Genomic DNA, 20958 nt, shown 5'->3' with positions numbered 1-20958 from the left:
GCCAACCATCCATGCTCTGGCAAGGTGGTGTGGTTTGGAAGTGTGTAACCTGTCCAACAAGAACTGGGTGCTCCTTTCCTAGTCTTAGCACTTTGTCATCCAAAGTGATCATCTCCCCAATGGCCTGGATGATGAGATGAGGCTCTGGGCGACCAGAACACCTGCCCACCTCCTGCACCCACCACACAGAGAACTTCCCCTGCTTGGGTGCAGAAGTAAGTACCTTGCTGCTACCTGAGTGCACACCAGGCTTATTGATGCCAGCAGGAGAAGGGACCCCAGGTTATATTGTCACAGGTGCTGCAGCATTCTCATTGTCCTAAGATCCAGACAACATGCTGTGGGTCACCATGGCAGTGCTCAAAGTGGTCCCACACCAAGCTGCTCTCGGTCTGGGACCCGGCATCTGAGGGGAGGGCTAGTGTGTGCCAGTCAGGCACCCACCCACCCACACAATTAAAACAACAACCACCAAAGAAAGGTAAACAGAGTGAGCCTGGCAGGCTGGGCACCACACACACGCCAACAAAAACCCAAAATTAATCCACGAGGCACAGGCAGCACACAGACAGTGGCAGCAAAAGTAGCAACAGGGCTGCAAAATAAAAAATAAAGTAAAATATAGCCACAGAACCCCAGTTATTAAGGAAAAAAACCACGAACAAGAAATAAAATGCCAAACAGCACCCAATTAAAGCCTAGGGGCTGTTGGTACAATTTAAATAATGTGTGTGTGTGTGTGTGTGTGTTTGTGTGTGTGTCGATCACAGCACCCTAGTCATTAGAACATAAGAACAGCCCTGCTGAATCAGGCCCAAGGCCCATCTAGTCCAGCATCCTGTTCCACACAGTGGCCCACCAGATGCCACTGGAAGCCTACAGGCAGGAGTTGAGGGCATGCACTCTCTCCTGCTGTTACTCCCTTGCAACTGGTACTCAGAGGCATCCTGCCTTTGAGGCTAAAAGTGGCCATAGCCCTCCAACTACTAGCCATTGATAGACCTCTCATCCATGAAGTTAACCAAACCCCTTTTAAAGCCGGCTGTCACCACATCCTGTGGCAGAGAATTCCACAAGCTGATTATGCGTTGTGTGAAGTAATACTTCCGTTTGCTGGTCCTAAATTTCCCGGCAATTAATTTCATGGGATGACCCCTGGTTCTAGTGTTATGTGAGAGGGAGAAGAATTTCTCTCTATCCACTTTCTCCACACCATGCATGATTTTATAGATCTATATCATGTCTCCCCACAGTTGTCTTTTTTCTAAACTAAATAGCCCCAGGGCTTGCAGCCTTGCCTCATAAGAAAGGTGCTCTACATCCCTGATCATCTTGGTTGTCCTCTTCGCACCTTTTCCAGTTCTACAATGTTCTTTTTTAGATGTGGTGACCAGAACTGTACACAGTACTCCAGGTGTGGCTGCACCATAGTTTTGTATAATGGCATTATAATATTAGCAGTTTTATTTTCAATCCCCTTCCTAATGATCCCTAGCACGGAATTGGCCTTTCCCCCAGCTGCTGCACATTGTGTCTACACTTTCAACATTAAAGGGGTCTGGCTACAAACAGTAAGAGAAAAATAAGCCACACAAAGAAATAAATTCCAAACAGCACCCAAATAAGCCACTGGGCTGCTGGTACTATTTTAAAATAGTGGTGGTGGTGGGGAGATCACACACAGCACCTTGGTTATTAAAGCCACTGAGGGTGGGGCTGACTACAAGCAGGAATAATAAAATAAAATTCCATGCAGCTCCCAATTAAAAGTCACTGGTGCTGCTGGTAAAAAAAAGAGAGAGAGAGAGAGAGAGAGAGAGAGAGAGAGAGAGAGAGAGAGAGAGAGAGAGAGAGAAGTCAGCACTGCAAATTAAAAGGATTAAAAAAAATAAGGAGAGTCAGATAAGCCTCTGCCTTGCTCTCTACTCACAGTGTGGAGGCCAGGCAGGCAGGCTGGCCCAGACCACCACCACCACCACCACTCTGCTCTCAGTGCTGCTGCCGTCTCTGATGATCCTCTACCGAAGCAAAAAAGCAATGGCCCTCTCTGCCTCCAAGCAGCCCATTACATACATTTTGAAACTCTCTCCTTTGGTCTCCCCCTCCCTCCCCCTATCCAATGGGGACACAGTTGCTCATGCCAACACTTGATTTAGATGACAACAAGCCAATCAAGAGGCAAGGAGAATTGGAAGCCAGTTACAGAAAACCAACCAGCAATTGAAAAACATGGAGACAAAATGGCGACCATGACGCGAATCACACAAATCAATTCATGACAAATCGATTTGCCCTCAAATCAGCTCCTTCATTTGATTCACAGGCAAATCCACGAATCACCCCTGATTCATTGCGAATTGATTTGCACACAAATCGAATTGCACATCCCTGTCAGTAACGTACTATTACATTTTATTAAGTCAGTGCAAATACATCTTATTGATGTTTTGGTACAGTACAGATTTGTTTAACTGTAATTAATTGGTTAAAATATGAATGTTTTTGGTGGACTGTTTTTAGTAAACAGTGCTATCATTCACTTTTTGAAGGAAAGGCGAGAGAGAGAGAGAGAGAGAGAGAGAGAGAGAGAGAGAGAGAGAGAGAGAGAGTTCCTTAACATACTGGAACCTTGTCAAAAATAAGTGGCCAAGCTTCAGACTAATCCTGAGCTGACCTAACAGGATTTTCCATCATGCAAGGAGCAGAGGTGCAATTTTCAGTGATTGCAACCCCCTCTTCTTTCTGCACCAACAAAGGGAACCCTAAAGGCATAGTTCTGGGAGGCACAGGCAGCTAGGAGGAGGAAGATGGGATCAACAAAAGTTGTGCATGTGCCCCTGGCAGAAAACCTTGAAAGATCAGTGCAGATTTTGCCTGGATGCCAGTAAGTGTGCCTTAACTTGCAGCCCCAATCAATCAAAAACTTCCTTTACTGTTTAATCAACTAGAATTGTACTTACTCAATCTACCAAATAAATTGATTCAAGCTTGCAGCAATAGAAAATAGATCCAATACAACAGATGCGAATAACTACAATTAAAAATAGTACTGAGGGTACTTAATTGCACAATAGTACACAACTCTACATAACCCCCAAATAATCAGGTACCATATTCCTAGATAACAGACCTATGAATATATGGATAAGCCATAAGTAAGAAAATCCAAATAAGTTATTAAGATCCTTCAGCTGTCTCCCCTACATTTATCTTTCTTTAGCTGATTCACACTTAACCTATGCAAAGGTTTAGATCTAAACGAGACATGTAATTAGCCAACGCTAGGGGCATATAATTCCTTCATGGTGAGTAGATGGCCAGAGCAGATCTCATCTGATGCACAGATACAGATAGGCAGGAAATTTAGTTCTTGTCACCTCAGAATTCACTGGGGAAAGAAATACTCTAGTCAGCAGGAGTCAGGAAGAACAATCACCATCAGCAGAAGTGTGGTGTCTTTGGTAGAAAGAGAGATTACATGCTGCTATTGCCATTGCCAATACTCATATTGGCAAGCTGCCCTACACCAACTCAAAAAATTCTTGTAGAGTCTCCCCCGCCCCCCCCCCCCCGCCATGGAATTTGTCAAGTTTAATCTTGCATCAGACTTCTTCATCAGACCAAAACAGCCAAAAATATATTCACCTTTACAAATTTTAAAATTCCACATAAGCTTATTGTTTGGCCTTTGTGCTGTATGTTCTTTTAGGGGTGCAAGTGCAGTTATGAAAATAAAAACAATAGTAGTTGCAAGAGAAGGAATTATGCAGAAAGCTTGTCCATTCATTTACCTTGATCATTAGACATTTTATCTGAAGATTCAGCTACCCGGATAAGCACAGGGAAGAAACAAACAAGAGAAAGATCACCAGATCTGAAGGAGTGACAAATATTTTGCTGGCACAGAAGTATTCTCTTAAAATGGGAAATTAAACTACTCAGTGTTTAACCTTGCTGGGTAATTTCCCCACTTTTACGTTCCTGCTCACACATACCAGTAAGAAATGCTCATATTCCATACATGAAAAAAACATGGAATACAGCATTTACTTATTCATATCTAAGAACATTGTGAATGCTCAGGTGTCTGGTTAGATACCACATCTCAAACCCATTTGCACCAAACTATACAAACCTGAGTAACAAGCAACTGTTCTAAAGATGGGAATGCACAATAAACTGTGTACTCACAAGTATCTCCCCATTCATAAGATACCACTCACTACAACCATTACCTTAGTATTTACATATTCAGGCTGATAACAGAGAATTGCCTATTCCAAGAGTAAAATACATAAACACAGAAAAAGCTAATAAGACACACCCAAGCACACTCATAGCGATGGCCCGTTTACCTGCTAGGCTGGTGAACAGAGTTGCATTGTGTGCACCATACGGGGAACAGAAGTCCTTTACACACAAGATATTCATATAAATGTAGAAAGACTACATTCTCACAGTGAGACTCCATCCCCATCTAGCAAGCTAAATTCAGAGTATTAACTCCTAAATTGTTTAGGGGTGAGATTTCAGCAGAAAATACCATGGGTTTATTTACAAGATGAACCTACCTTTAGGTGTTCTGAACTGCACTGCCTCTGACATGGGACCCATGCCTTTGGAGTTGCGGGCCTGAATTTTGAAATAATATGCTGTGTCAACTGTTAAGTCTTGAATCTGGTGGGTCAGTCTATTTCCTACTACTGGCTCAATGACCCAATCATGTATTTCAGCATTGACATCTGTGCTATAGTAAATGATGTACCCTGTATAACAAAGAGAATACAGTTGATGATTTATGAAAATAAACTTTCAAGAGCTCTAAATGACTTGATTTTGAAGATGTAGGCTCTATCTTTCTATTATAAATTCTAGAGGTGGATTACAATATTTTTTTTAAAATGACAAAGGAATGCAAAGCATCAGAGACGCAAAAGGCAGCAGTGATTAAAAAAATATATGAGTAAGCCAATAAGGCAAAACACTGGTCAGTTGTTTCCCTAAAAATCAATGTTTTTAAAAGACAGAAGACTATTAAAAAAGGGGGCAACTTAACAACTTGACTTTAAAGTTTTAATTCAGCAAACACAGAACATTCTGTTCTTAGACCAAGTGAGCACAAAAGGTTCTGCATCCTAATAGTATTCTCCCCCATCTTGCATGTTTTTTCTTCCTATTCTTCCACTTGACCAACATAATTACGCGAAGCTATTCAGAAAAAATGTCACCTGTAATTTTGCCATTGGCTTCAGATGGAGGCTGCCAGTTGATTATGATAGTTCGTGGTTTTCCTTCTTTGCTCACAACTGTCACATCCTTTGGGGGAGAAGTTGGAACTGCAAGGAGGATATTGTGAGTAAACACACACTCCATTATATCAGCATTTTTCTTTTACATGTGCTTTATTGCAGACAATTCTATTCCGCTACAAAAATTTAAGTCTTTCAACCTGCAGTAAGAGTTAATTGTTTTCCTACTGCAGTCGGATTTTAAGGTTTTCTTTCCATGGTAAAAATACCAACTGCCCTGTGAGGAGAAGCCAGTGAGGTGAAGTGTCACCACCATCATCTGCACTTGCTGCTGATTCTCCAAACATAACTGGGCCCTGCCTCCCCTCACAGAAGCCAGTGAAGTCATCAACTGCCCTCTGAGCAGGAGAAGCAACAGCCAAAAAACTCCGTCCTGGAAAAACGCGTAAACAACTGAAAGTTTAGAGGTTTCTAAGCGTCAATGAATATTTAAAAAATATTGACTGGAACACTACACTAATATGCATTTCTAGGGCAAAAATGCTGCAGAAGCAACTAGTTGCACGCATTATTTAAATATCGAGAAATTACATCTGTGGGTGAGGAGGAGTTTCTTGTACTTTGAACTTTAATGTGCGTACTTGCATCTTAAACTATTGCCGTTACCACAAGAAAGGTTGCTCTGGGACTAAGTCTCGTAATTCCAGTCTTGTGCTCTGAACAACCAAAGAAGATTCCAAAATTATGAACGTCAAAGTTGACAATTGGTTTCTGTGCCACTTGTTACATTAAAATAAAAGCACCTCAGTGTACATGTCTTCCGATTGAGAAAAATCTACAATATCTAGATTTAAAGCTGACATGTGAATTCCTCCTCAGCTGGAATTTACAACGACGTCAATAAAATAGATCTCCAGAGTGCCAATAACCTTGCAATTTTCTCTGGAAAACATCAAACCAATTTTAAGCACACAATCTCTTTCATAGCTGATCATGAACCAGCACATACAACTCCTTTAATATTCAGAGCTCTGCACTATACTGTGCAGAATATTAAAGTATGTTCAGAATGTTACAGAATTCACTGTTAGGTCTTTGTCAGGCAGCATGAGATCATATGACTTTTTTGCACCTGTCTGTATTGGCCAAGAAAACCTCTCAACACATGAAAACCAGAATAAGAATATTTGATATTTTCCATTTCTTTAGACTTAAGATTTCAAAGACTTATTTAATGAATTATTTTTTTAGTCTATACTAAATTGCTATCCACTCTAATTTACTGGAGAGTTTATGAATGCAAATATAATACAGATCTTGTGTGCTTGGCATATCTATTACTAAAGCAGGAGCAAGATGGGTTCTGGATTCTCTACTCTTCCGTGGGACCAAAAGTAAAAAAGAAAAGGAAAAAGTAGTATAGTACAATTAAATCTCCACTAAAACTGCATCTGTTGTGGTATGTGTCTGTTTTTCACTGGGAAATTTTATTCAATATTTAATTGCTTTTGTAAATCAAATGTTATTCTCTCATGATAGATAAGATTGGTGGAAAACAGGGCTATATAGAAAGGTGGCCATCATGTAAATTAGTATTATTATTATTAATTATTATCTAATGAATTCGTATACCGCCCACTACTGAAGTCTCTAGGCGGTTTACAGCATAACACAAATCAAGAATGAAACAAACCAAGAATTTAACATAAAACCAGATTAAAATATCCATAGGAACACCGACATCAAACATTAGTTGGAGTTTAGGTCAGGTCTCCAGTGTAGCCATCCACCCTTGACTTAACTGCGCCCCCACACCCTCTGATGGTCACCTTTTATGGGGGTTATGAGGGAATTTTGACCCCTACCCTGATTGGCCTGTTGAGTGGGAATATTTTCACCATCATCAGGGCTGAGGTCTTTCTTTTATTCATGTATTGGGTTTTGGGGAAAAGGTTAAAAATTTGTTTAAAATTGCCCACGCCAATTTTTGGGGGGGTGGGGGGGTGGGGTGTTGGCTGGTAGGTAGCACTCATCATGCCCTACTGTACAACCCACTTTGGTGTCCCTAAGAGCTACCCATGGGGAACAATGGGGTGTTTCAAGTTTCCCCGTTGTTCCCTGTGGCCGAAACACTTGAAATGTTTCGGGTTTGTTTCATTGAAACAACCGGCTTGACTGCTGTTTCCAATGAATCATGTCAGCAATTCGAATTTCGTTTCAAGCTCAACAAAGAACACAAAATCCGTTTCGTGCACACCCCTATTAATTTGCCTTGTTGGAGTCATTATGCTGCTTTCTGTGAGAGTTCCTGGGATGGGGTCCTGCAGTTTAGTTTCAGAGATAGGACATGGGGATCAAACAGGAGGCTTCCTCTGTTTTTGATGGGGTTTGTTTGAAGATACTGTTGATACCATCCAGCTACTTGGGTGATGCCCGCTTATTTTACTGTTATGTTAATATTTAATAATGTCCTGACCAGGCGCTTTGCATTATTTATCCATATACTGGTGCAAGCACCTTTTGTTTATAAATGCAATATTCTGCTTCTCTAGGTTTTAAAGATATTTAAATGCATTTATTTGTTTTGATACTCAACGTGTTATCATGGATTCCACCTTATAGGAAGTAGGGGAAGTTTTGTTCCATCATCTGTAACTTTTTGATTTGCTCTCTGTGTTCTGGAGTGGATTATTCCCAGTACCAGTCTGCAAGTTTAGAACCGGACAACTCATATTTGATTAGTCTCGTCTCTGCCAGGTGCACAGACAGAAACACATATTGAGATGCACACATTTTGGCTATTGTCATTTCACAAGCATCACCTGACCAAGGACAGGTATGACACAACAGGCAAAACTTCCAATGAGAAAATGTACCAGGGAGGGGAGGAGTCGTCTAGACAAGAGATACATAATAATTTAGCTAGTTTTATAACCTTTGTTAGAAGTTTGTACTTAAACTTTTTAAAAATCCCATTTGTTTGATTTTTGCCTATTGGTCTTTGCCAAACTATACCCATATATACCCAAACTATACTTATATTCCTGCCCACTAGATAAAGGGGTAGAAAAAAACTTCTGTGCTATAATTTTATATAAACCACCTAGATATCAGATGGTATACAAATATGAAAATTAAGTAAGTCATTGCTTTGAAATTAAAAACAAGGAGCTGAGGAGATGGATCTGAAAGGATATGAGCACATATGCATCTTAAGTATTGCAATTCCCTACTCCCCAAACCTCTGTACTTGAGGAAATCACATTAAAATGAAAAAGAGCTTGTACTTGTGATTGCTTCAAGGATAAGATCAGAGCTTATCTCTTACTTATTCAATAATTAAATGATTCCCCTCAATTAATTATTAATCAAATTACTTAGCAGTCTACTGTTGAGATCTACAATGGAATGAATCAAGTATTCTCGATATCTCTCTCTTGCACAATAGATTTGTTTGCACTCTCTTTTGTTCATTCCCATGCCCTGAAAGTAACCACTGGTAACTATTAATCACCCTAAAGTATCAAGTCTTCTAGAAAGGTCTTGATTATACCTAATTCAAAGGTGGTTCCATGTGCTGTCATACTCCAAGTACTTGATCTTCGGCCTTTAGTCACCATCACTGAAAACTCATACAAGGTGTTGGGTTTTAAGCCAGTCACTAAGAAGCTTAAAGTTGTTGTGTTTGCAGTCTAAGAGACATCAAAGAGAAAGAAAATGAGATTACCAGTCCTAAATATCCAGTTATAGTAGCAATCCAGAGCATTAGCTCAAGTCATTATGTAGCCATTAATTCTCCCCCAATGTAAACATTCACCAAAACACACTAAACTGTTAATAGAGCACATGCAGAACCTGAACCTAAAAATTCTATATACAATGAACATGAATATTTGGTATTACACAATTATAAGATTAAAAAAAGTGAGCACAGCGTGTGTTGCCACAAGGGCATCATGGGTTTAGATTTCATGCAATCTAAACCCATGATGCCTTCATGGAAAAATGGGATCTAGGAAATATTTTGTTATACAGCAAGCCTTCTAGTTATCTGCTTGTTCTGTCTAATATACTGCATTTCAGTCTAATATGAGAAACAAGTACAAAAAAGTATTAAGCATAGAAATCTTGAAGTCTATACATTTTCTAAAACCTGTAATGGAATTTCAGGATGAAAAGTCTACAAAATAACTGAAAGGATTGATTTTCAAGGCCAAACAAGTAGTTAGTTAAGCAAATTCATGGTTCCAACCCCACATTTGTAGAGATAATGTTTCCCCTGTAATGTCTATTTTGAAACTCAAAGACTCAGTGAAAAAGTGTTTATCCATATCACATCATTATTTATTCATTATGCATATGTGGAACTTTCTAACTCCAATAAGGCTCATAAGAACATAATTATTCAGCAAGTGCAGTGTTACTTGAAATCAAATGTTCTAGGTCATGGAACATATATGCTCAATATAAATATGCAAGTAGGGTGCATAAAATACTTATTTGCCATATCTACTCCTAATACTATAGCAGAAGAAAGTAGCTGACCATTTCAAGTCTGGAAGTTGTGTTAACTTGGTAAACAAACAGTTTTTTTCATTTTTTTCATTTAATTCATAAAAAACAGAAAAAAGCAACACACTATTTACAGTGCCTCCATTTTAACCCTAAATATTATTGTTTGAAAATAAGCACCATTCATTTCAACTCTCACTTCTAACAAATTGTATATAAGAACATAATCCCTGCTGCATCAGGCCCAAGGCCCATCTAGTCCAGCATCCTGTTTCACACAGTGGCCCAAAAAATAGCACAGTCTTTGGCACACTACTTGCCAAACCAAATTCAAAACCAGGGTAAAATCTCTTAACATTTCTACTATCTATCTAAGAGGTGAGAGCTGGACATAAAACTCACATCAGAAATAAGATTACCAAGAAACTCATCAGTAAGCATTTTAACGGGTTTGTCATGGACTTGAGAGTGTTTGTACTAAAAAAGATCCACTCTGGTAGTTGAATGGACTAGGGATGTACAAACCAGTTTGATAACGAAGCCAGCGTGGTGTAGTGGTTAGAGTGCTGGACTAGGACCGGGGAGACCTGAGTTCAAATCTCCATTCAGCCATGATACTAGCTGGGTGACTCTGGGCCAGTCACTTCTCTCTCAGCCTAACCTACTTCACAGGGTTGTTGTGAGGAGAAATTTAAGTATGGAGTACATTGCTCTGGGCTCCTTGGAGGAAGAGCGGGATAGAAAATGTAAAATAAATAAATAAATAAATAAATAAATAAAACAAACGAACCGGTTCAGTTCGAAGGCTCAACATTGAGCTGAACACACCCACACCCCGGCCTATTGTGTGTGTGTGTATATATATATATGGGGGGCAGGTGGGTTTTCAAAGTTTAAAATCTTAAAAAAAAAATTTTTTACTTCCCCCCCCTCCAGGGGGCTTCTCCAAGGCTGCAGGGAGGAGGTCCCTCGGAGGTTCCCCCTCTTCCCACCAGTGTCCTATGCCTTGAATCACCTGGTTTGAGTGGTCTTCGGCCCTTTCCAAACCTTTCCCCCATTGCGGTGGCCACTGTGCATGCGCAATGGGCCCCTGCATGGCCAGACCCAGGCCACGCAGAGACCCACTGCGCATGCGCGGCAGCCTCTAAAATGGCCACCACAATGGGGGAAGGCCCAGAAAGAGCTGAAGACAGCCCAAACCAGGCGATTTAAGGCATAATGGAGACTGGCAACAAGAGGAGGAACCTCCAGGGACCTCCCTGTGGCCTTGGAAAAGCCCCTCAGAGGAAGTAAGTTTTTTTAAAAAACAAACAAACAAACATATAAAACATTTGCAAACTCCTCGAGTCTGGTTTTGTGCACACCCCTAGTATGGACCAGGGAACAGCAGAACAGGAATGTCAGCAAGTTTGATTGTATGGAACTATGGTTTCCTGTCATAAGTATCATACTTGGTGTATTTTAACCCTTGTTCTTTTAAGAATCTAACACGGTTTCCATGTTCTGATTTCAGTTGCCTATTTTCTTGTGTTTCTCCAGCAACAATTTCAAATCTGATCAAGTGGGTTCTCAACCACAAAAGCTTATGCAATATGAAACCATCTTATAATCCTTTCATTTAGTCTCTACCTATTTCTTTATAAGTATTTCATAACATCTGACTAATATGGCTAATAAAAGAGAAGAACGTATCTGAAATGAGTTACTGCCAATGGTCTTTTATTACCTTGTACTTTGTGTTTGCAGGAATGTTGGTTTTCCAGCGGACTGTGTAGTATCGGGCATCTGAGACCTTCTGGTTCTTTGGCAGAGAGTTGTCTGCCCAGGTAATTCGTATGGTGTCATGGCTCAGTATAGAAGCCTGAACTCCCACAGGTGGCATCATGGGGGAGGGATCTGGCACTGGAGTGTACGGAGCATTAACAACAAATAAATCAACTTCAGAAGTGTCTAGGGAATTGATGGGTAAAACGTAGGGTATTACAATAAAAAAGAAAGAAGGTGGCATTATATGTGAATAAAAACAAAAAGGGGGAAATGCAGGGTAATACGATGAAATGAAAGGTGAGAAATGGAGAAAAAGAGAAAAGTCAGAGTTAATAGGCAACACAACACAAGCAAAAACGTTTTCAGTGATTATTTTGAACCTTTAACACACATGCCCAGCACAAAGCCTATGAAATGTGCTGCGTAAGCAAATTGTAGCAAAGTAACAAGGCCACTGTATCAAAACTCTGAATATACATATACATTTGAAATGATTTACTAATTAAGATCTTCAGCATTAGGTACATAAACACAATTTATCCCATCTCCAAAATGATGCTGAAAAAACAAGATAGAATTAGCATCAGACATGGGCAGTTATTTTTCATGCATTACTGGGGTGGTGGTGGTGGGAGAATGTATATGTGAAGTTCACAGGGATTCAGAAAACAAATATAACGCCTCAGGTCTAGGAAGCAAACTGAGTAATGAAAAATCTAAATAAAGTCTTCTAATGAATTATCTACAGCCAAATGTATCAAGAGCAGAAATCTAAATTAATTTTAGAGGTTGCTGGATGATTCTATTTAAAAGCCTGAGTTAGCATGTATACCAACAGTTTATTACCAAACAAGCAGAATTATCTGAACACTTTTAATATAGTTACACAATAACATTTTTAATGTGTGGTCTCCTATGTTGAGGAGACCACACATTGAAAACACAACTGCTACATTTATTATACCCCACATTGTCCTCAGTGAACTCAAAGCAGCTGTTAACCAACACTTAAACCTAACAATCACTACACTACAAGCCAATGCACCACACAACACACAGTAAAGCAACAGGACAGAATAATAAAAAAGAACAGCGCCACCAGAATAAAAACAGCAGCAATCAATAAAAAGGGAAATAATCCCATAGCAGCAGGAGAAGTGAAGCAAATATACAATTCCATTGATTCAGAAGATCTTTTTTGAAAAGCCATATTCTTGTCTAATGCCTGAAGGTACTCACTGTTAGGGACAGGGGCAAATCCTGGGGGACAGCATTCCATTGAGTTGGAACCACTATTGAGAAGGCCCTGCTCTTAACAGACACTAGCTGCACCTCAGTCAATGCAGGCACCTCACGCAGGACCTCAGACTTGGAACAGAGTGTGAGGAGACAACAGTCCTTAAGCTAAGGACTTGAAAGCACCTTAAATTGAGCCCAGAAACAAAGCAACAATGCTCAGCTCCCCCCTCACCTGGCAGCAGTGGAAACAGCTGCTGCTGATTCTGCTCCTCTTCCCATCCTGCCTTTTCAGGCAGAGGGGAGGGAATGGAGTGGCAGCAAGGTTGCAGCAGCAAGTGTGGAGCTTCCTGATGTTCTATCCCTGTCCTCTGCCTTTTTGAAGTGGCAGGGTGGAATTAATGGGGAAGCAGAAATGGTGGTGGCACAGCGGTATGCTACTGATTCCACCAGACAGCTGGTCGCAGAGAAGTGGTGGTCTCTTCTGCCAGTCCCCCTTAGATGGCCACCTCGTTGCATCTCATCAGTAGGCCAGCCCTTAAGGCCCTTCTCTGGGTACTCCTATATCTAGAAGTTAAGCAAGTGATGACTGGAAGGAGGGTTTTTACAGTTACAATGCCCTGTTTAGTGGAAAGCTCTTCCCAAGAAGGCACACATGGCACCTAGATATGACCTTTCAATATCCAACAAAATCCTTTTGGCCTTTTAATCTTTTAACAAGTTTTAACTTTATTACTTTCATGGTCTTATTGCTCTGCTGTTTTAATATGGTATGCTGGATGTTACTGTATATTTGGATTATTTTAATATTATTCTGAGTGTAATTAACAGTCAAGGGTGGGATATAAAGTTCTAAACAAACAGATTTGCAACTGTCTTAACCATATTATAAACTACACTACTGTATGCATATGATCTGTGCTATGGTCAACATAAAGAGTACAATAGGATTAGTTATAAATTCAAGAACTTCAACCAGATTCAAATTATCTTTTTAAAATATGGTGTATAAAATTATTTATAGAAAAAGAAAACTTGCAACCCAATATACACTATAACAGCTTGAAGCAAGGGATTCAAGACTGATAATTTTAAGTTATAAAAAAGCATACACAATTTTTATCCTTTACCTGTAGAAGCCCGGGTTACTGCACTCTCATAGAGCGGGATTCCTTCCCCAACATTGTTATAGGCTTTCAGTGTTATGACATAATGGGAACTGGAATCTAAAGAAAAATAAAATTCAGATTATTATGAATTATCATTACACATTACTCTATTTACCACAAATATTTACACACCTCTTTTCAACCAAAGTGCTCAAATCGGTTTACACAGAAAACAAACAAGATGGTTTCCTTTCCCAAAAGGGCTCAAAATCTATATCTATATATATGTTAGACACCAGCAACTGCCACTGGAAAACACTGTGCTGGGGTTGGATAGGGCCAGTGGCTCTCCACTGGCCCTATCTACTAGACCAGGGATTCTCAAACTTGGGTCCTCAGGTGTTATTGGACTTCAACTCCCATAATCCCCAGACTCAGTGGCCTTTGGTTGGGAATTATGGGAGCTGAAGTCCAATAACACCTGAGGACCCAAGTTTGAGAATCACTGTACTAGACGGACACTAAATATTAGGGAGTCACTGCTTTAAAAGATGCCTCTTTGCTCAGTCAGCAGGGGTCATGATAAGCCTATTTTACAGTTATATTTCATAACTGAGGAAAATGAACCAAATTATTTTGCTTCCCCATCAAAGTATGTCAAAAGTCATAAAAACAGGTTGCTCACCTGTAACTTATGATCTGGTAGAGATCCGTCAACATCCATAAGAATGGGTTCTGCGCCTGCGCAGGAATCCCCGCGGTAGCCATGCCTCAGCTTGTCGAGGCGTCCAAGCCCCGCCCACACGCAGTGCGTGCTATTTAAGAACGGGCTGGGCGCCATGTTCCTCAGTTCTTTGGACGACTGCCGAAGAGGACGACCATCGCAGATAGACATCATGAGTGGAGACGTACAGATACGGTCAGCACAGTAAGCATCACGCACACAGAGGAGCACCACTACTGCAGAGGGGAAGGATGGGAGGGTCTTATGGATGTCGACGGATCTCTACCAGATCATAAGTTACAGGTGAGCAACCTGTTTATCTGGATCGAGATCCATCGACAGCCATAAGAATGGGTGTTTAGCAAGCTCCCCAAGGAGGGGGGTGCAGTAGTGCTATTGCAGTACCCGTTTGCAAGTCTATGGCGTAATGTTTGACAAATGGGAGATTGGATGACCAGGTAGCTGCTCTGCATATGTCCAAGAAGCCAATCCCCGAGAGGTGCGCAGCCGATGAACCGTAAGCCCGTGTGGAATGGGCTGTGATGGATCTAGGAGGTGTTTTATGCTGCATCTCATACGTGAGTAAGATGAGTTGGACCAACCACCTAGACAATCGTTGGCGAGAGATTGGGGTGCCTTTGGTTGCACCGCCATACGATACAAAGAGACGTGTGGTGGCCCTGAAGTCTTTGGTATGCGCCATATAGAACAGAAGTGCTCTACGAATGTCCAGGGAGTGCATGGATTTTTCCAAAGCCGATTGTGGGCTTCTAAAGAAGGTAGGTAGAATAATGTCTTGATTTAGGTGAAAGTCCGATACTATTTTCGGCAGAAAGGCAGGATCCAGCCGCATACACACTTTGTCTTCATGAAATTGTGGGTACGGGGAGTCGACTCTCAATGCAGTGAGTTCACTCACTCGACGTGCTGTCGTTATCGCAACCAGGAATGCCGTTTTCAAGGATAGCAGTCTCAGAGACGCCGTGGCCAGAGGTTCGAAAGGCTTTAGCGTCAGGGAAGAAAGGACCAAAGATAGGCTCCAAGGTTCCACCGGCGGTCTTATTGGCGGATAGACATTGGAGAGGCCCTTCAGGAAGGCTTTGCTGAGGGGGTGTGAGAAGAGAGTGACACCGTCGCAGCCCGGGTGAATGGATGACAGGGCGGCCAGGTGGACCTTAAGAGAGACATTCGCCAATCCCTGTGATTTTAGAGTGGACAAATAGAGGAGTACCTGACGAACGGAGGCACGCCTTGGCAAAAAAACCTTGGGACTTGACATAGGCCTTAAATCGAAGCCACTTGCTGCTATAATTCCGTCTGGTCGACAGTTTCCTTTGGTTCAGTAGTATATGATCTAAAAGCTTATCCGCCAGGCGGTCAGACGGAGAGTGAGAACACCGTCTTGTGAGAGGATCCGCTTCGGGTGGGAAGCGATGGAAGAGATTCTTGGACAGTCTGCGTACCTGTGGAAACCATGGTTGTCTCGGCCACCATGGTGTCACCAGGATGCAAGGCGTCGGGTGTGCCAGGAGTCGAGCGACGACCCTGGAAATCAGGGGTTGAGGCGGGAACATATAGGGTGTTTCCGACGTCCAGTTGAGCTGAAAAGCATCTCCCAATGATAGGGGGTTGTGACCCGCCCTGGAACAGAAGCAGGCACACTTCTTGTTCACTGAGGTCGCGAACAGGTCTACTGAAGGATGAATCCACTTGTGGAACAGCGGATTGATGTATCTCGGATTGATTTCCCATTCGTGATGAGCGTCGTTCAGAAATATTCGACTGAGATTGTCTGCTAAGGTGTTCTCTAGGCCCTTGATATGGGCTGCGAGAGGGTAAATCTTGTGGCGGATGCACCAGTGCCATATCTGGAGAACTACAGCGCACAAGCTCCTGGAGACTGTACCGCCTTGGCGGTTCACGTAGGCTTGCGCTGTCGTGTTGTCTAATTGTATCTGAATGCATTTGCCCTCCAACAGTGGTAGGAAGGACGGTAACGCAAGAAAAACTGCCAGTAATTCCAAAAAGTTTATATGGAGTTGACTCTGGTTGAGGGACCATTTGCCCTGGGCTTGCCGGTCCGCACAATGTGCGCCCCACCCTAGAAGGGAGGCGTCTGTTGTGAGCCAGATGGTTGGGGTAGGGGGCTGGAAGGGTACTCCCTCCAGAAGGTTTCTGCGTTCTGTCCACCAGGTGAGAGATTGAAGAATGAATGTAGGGATCAGCAGGCGTTTCTCTTGGTTGTGTTTTGCAGGATGAAAAACTGAGAGAAACCAGAGCTGAAGCTTCCTCATCTTTAGACGGGCATAATGAATCACCGCATTGCACGAGGCCATAAGTCCCAGTAAGCGCTGGATGGAGTGTGCAGGTTGAACTGGGTGGTCTTAAAATAGCGTTATCATGTCTTTGATGAGGTCGTACCTCTCTCCTGGTAAGAATGCTCTTTGGCGTATCGTGTCCAATACTGCTCCTATGTAGGCTGCCACTCTCATAGGTTCTAGGCGTGACTTTTTCTAATTGACTTGGATGCGTAGGTCACGGAGGACCGACAGAACATAACGGATCTGCGAACGTAACTTGTCTTGATCCTTTGAGGCCAGGAGCCAGTCGTCCAGGTAAGGGTAGACCGTGATGCCTTGCGTTCGTAGGTATGCAATCACTGGAGCCATACACTTCGTAAAGACCCTTGGGGCGGTGGAGAGACCGAAGGGTAATACATTGTATTGGTATACTTGGTGGCCGACTGTGAAGCGAAGGAATTTCCAATGTGGAGGTCGAATGTTTATATGGAAATAGGTGTCTTTTAGATCCAGCGTTGCCAGCCATCGCCCCCCCTTGGAGGAGTGGGAGGATTTGTTGCAACGCCATCATTCTGAACCTCTTGACCTGGACAAACTTGTTCAGGTTGCACAGATCCATGATTGGACGGATGCCCCCATCCCGTTTGGGGATTTGAAAATAACGGGAGTAGAATCCATCCTGTCTGTCCGCCCACCACACCTGGGCAATTGCCCCCTTCTCCAGTAGTTCCTCGACCTCCATCCATAGTGTGTCAGAAGGAGGAGTGAATGTTATCCCCCTGAATCGTGGAATTGTTCTGAATTCGATGGCATATCCTGAAGAAACAATCTTCAAGACCCAACAGTCTGATGTTATATGTTGCCATGCGGGGGCATGGCTTGACAGCTTGATGGAGGGTTGAGCCAGCAAGGGGTCGGTGTATGGACCCATTGGTTGAGATGTTAATTCCCCCGATGGCAGGGATGGGGAGTGGAGAAGTGACGGTGGACGGACTTGTGTCTCAAAACCGCTTCTGGGTCTCGGAACCCTTAGGTCGTTGAGACTGATTTTGCTTGAACTTGTTCTGGTAAGCGCGTCGGTGGTAAGGCTGGTAGGACTTGCGGAAGTCCCTACAGTCTTGTTGTCTGAAGGGAGGACGTTGTTTATTATATGTAGAACGATACCTGGATGTATACGTGGACATAGAAGACTGCGCCGTAAAGGTCTTCGCCGTGAATTTCGATTTTTTAAGCAGTTCCATTGTGGCATCCGTGGTTTCACTAAATAGGCCAGTGCCATCAAAGGGAAGCCCCTCAATCTTATCCCTCACGTCCATTTGTAATGTGGTAGATCTGAGCCAGGCATGTCTGCGGAGAGTGATGGCGGCAGTCATGGCCCTGGACTCGCTTTCAGCTAGGTGCTTGGCGATACTGAGTTGTTGCCTGGTGAGATCTCCTGCGCGTTCCAGGATTTTCCGAAAAGCAACCTTGAATTCTTCTGGTGATAGGTTGTCCAGTTCAGGCAGCAATCCTTCCCAAAGGCTGTGAGTATATTTAGCGGTGCATGCTGCATAATTAGCCACCTTGATTGAGAGGCACGCAGTTGAATAGATTTTGCAGCCTAAGAGGTCTAATTTCCTTCCTTCCCTTTCAGGAGGAACAACGTGACGCTTTCCAGATTTAGACACAGAGGCACAGTCAATTACAAGGGAGTTGGGTGCCGGATGCTTCAAAAGGTACGTGTTATCCTTCTCCATTATGCAATATAGGCTTTCCAGTTTCTTAGAGGTGGGGGTGGAAGTGTGTAGCACTTCCCAAGCACATTTGACTGCCCTCGTGATTACAGGGAGCATCGGGAGGGCCACTGGGGCCGTCGATTGAGATTTTAACATAAAGTTGTAGACAGGGTCGTCTATAGTGGTCAGTGCAGAGCGGAGATCTAGACCTAAGGCGTCTGCCATGGCACGAACGTTACGGTGGTATGCTTTCATTTCTTCATTGGGTGACATGTACACCGTTGGTGCCACATCTGTGGGGGGGGGGGTTCAATGATGGTCTCCTCTCCCTCGGGGTCCGACTCAAAGTCTGATGAGCCGTAGTGTTCGGAAGGTGAGGCTGCCGGGGAAGTCGGCACTGTTCCATGGGATCGCTCTGAAGGTGTAGGAGGTGATGGCAGGGATGTCGTCTGAGTTGCCATGGCACGGGTTAATGGCGGCCGTGTCTGCACACAGAAGTCAGAAGTAACAACCGTAGACGTCTGTGTTGATGAGTGCCTGGTTGCTATTGAGGGAGTGTTAGTGGATGCAGATATGGTGCGTAAAATCAATGTCGCAGGTAGAGATGACCGCGGTTCCCAGGTTCCAGTTGGTAAGGAAGCTTGGGAACTAGTTGAGACTGCTGGACCCAAACCAGGTACATGCGGTGGAGGCGTATGGGTGAAGCCACAGATGTGCCAAGGTAGAGGGCTTTGCAACTGGGCTGCAGAGAGTGAAGAACCGGGGTGTACAGGAGGAGCTGAAGTCGATCGAGGTTCCTCTTCAGATGCCGTGAAGCCTCTAAATGTGGCCTGTGAAGGCGTGCTCACTGTGGAGTCCAAAAGCGACAAGAGCGATTGAGTTGTAGATGGATGCAGGCCTATTTCGGTGTCTTGAGGATCCCCTTCGATATCGAAGGTTGGAGGTGGAGATCGATATCGAGGAGTGACATGACTGGACGTCATAAGCAGCGGCGTGTGCAGCAACAGAGCAGAGCTGGGTCCCGGAGCCGTCGGCGTCGAAGGTGGGGAGGAGGGAACCGGTGTCGGAGCAGGCGAGAGGGATCTTGCTCTCGGTGCCGAAACACTCGGCATCGACGGTCTCGGCGTCGAAGGGTGGGCTGGTGTCGAAGAAGGTCGATGTCAAGTAGACGGGGGTGATGGTGTTGTGTCTCTCGTCAGATCGATCATTCTGCGGCGTTTCGTTGTCGATGCCGTCGCGGCTTCGTCGGCATTGGGATCACTGCTGGAGGTCAAGGGAACCCGGCGTTTACGACTGCTCGATGTCGAGACTGTCTTCAATGTTGAGGGTCCGGAGTCCTTCGAAGTCGAGGGTTTGGACTTCGAATGCAGCGATCCAGGACGCGTTGACGTTGAAGTTTTCGACTTCATACGTGGTATAGAAGCAGATTGGGCCCTCGATGTCGAGGGGTGAGGTGTGCCCGGCGTCGAGGGACTTAACACCTCATCATAAATCGCTGCTCTGAGGCGAAGTGCTCGATTCTTTCGCGTCTGCTTCGAAAACGACAGACAAATCTTGCACGTAGAAACATTATGCTCTTCGCCCAGGCACAGTAGGCATAATTCGTGGAGGTCTTTGGAAGGGAGCTTAGCATTGCAACCCTTACACCTCTTAAACGACTTTTTGTCGTCCGCCATAGCGCGACGACAGGGAAGTCAAGTCCAGTCCGCGTCAAGCCAGTCGTTGGTCGTTAGCCGTTCCGAGTCAAAAATGTTTGGGATGGTCCGTAGCCAGAAAAAGAGTTGTTCACAAAGTTATCAGTCCGATTGAGAAAAAAGTTGTAAAATTGTCTCTGAAGAGAAATACTGAGGAACTTTCCGACGAAGAGGCGGCAGACCGAGGTCCACGCGCTAAGGCGGTTGGAAAAGAACTGAGGAACATGGCGCCCAGCCCCGCTCTTAAATATCACGCGCTGCGTGTGGGCGGGGCTTGGACGCCTCGACAAGCTGAGGCATGGCTACCACGGGGATTCCTGTGCAGGCGCAGAACCCATTCTTATGGCTGTCGATGGATCTCGATCCAGATCTGTCTCTCTCTCTTGCTAAAGTAGAACAGTATATACATTCAGATACATTTTATCAGAGCAAAGCTCATATACTGTTACACATAAAACAGACACAAATTAACTTGCATGTTTTAATTCTACTCCCAGAGCCAACCAGGTCAAAAATATTATCTATAAAGTGTATTTTGCTTTCACACTTCAGTCTTTGGACACCACAGATGAGTGAATAAAGATAAGGAGGTCTATAAATCAAGTAAAAGGAGGAAAATTCAGAATAGGTGTTAGAAAGCAAGTACTTCCAT

The 20958-nt window shown here is 43.4% G+C and overlaps 1 protein-coding gene across 15 annotated transcripts in view; it reads right to left on the bottom strand.

Moving 5' to 3' along the window:
- NEO1 (neogenin 1) overlaps positions 1 to 20958 on the bottom strand; it is a 168296-nt gene that overhangs the window by 22372 nt on the left and 124966 nt on the right. For 7 of the 15 annotated variants that reach the window (XM_053272323.1, XM_053272319.1, XM_053272309.1 and 4 more), the window contains exons 16-21: positions 13895 to 13990; positions 11488 to 11711; positions 8803 to 8941; positions 5229 to 5336; positions 4572 to 4766; positions 3792 to 3824 (exon numbers count right to left, since the gene is read on the bottom strand). In XM_053272323.1, coding sequence (XP_053128298.1) covers positions 3792 to 3824; positions 4572 to 4766; positions 5229 to 5336; positions 8803 to 8941; positions 11488 to 11711; positions 13895 to 13990 — 795 coding nt within the window. The remainder of the gene's footprint in view (positions 1 to 3791; positions 3825 to 4571; positions 4767 to 5228; positions 5337 to 8802; positions 8942 to 11487; positions 11712 to 13894; positions 13991 to 20958) is intronic. The other 8 variants (XM_053272314.1, XM_053272326.1, XM_053272317.1 and 5 more) reach the window with 3 other exon arrangements.

This window comes from Hemicordylus capensis, chromosome 10, assembly GCF_027244095.1.
Source record: "Hemicordylus capensis ecotype Gifberg chromosome 10, rHemCap1.1.pri, whole genome shotgun sequence".
Classification (NCBI taxonomy): domain Eukaryota; kingdom Metazoa; phylum Chordata; class Lepidosauria; order Squamata; family Cordylidae; genus Hemicordylus; species Hemicordylus capensis.
The sequence above is the reverse complement of the archived record's forward strand: the minus strand, read 5'-3'. Positions and strand labels throughout refer to the sequence as shown.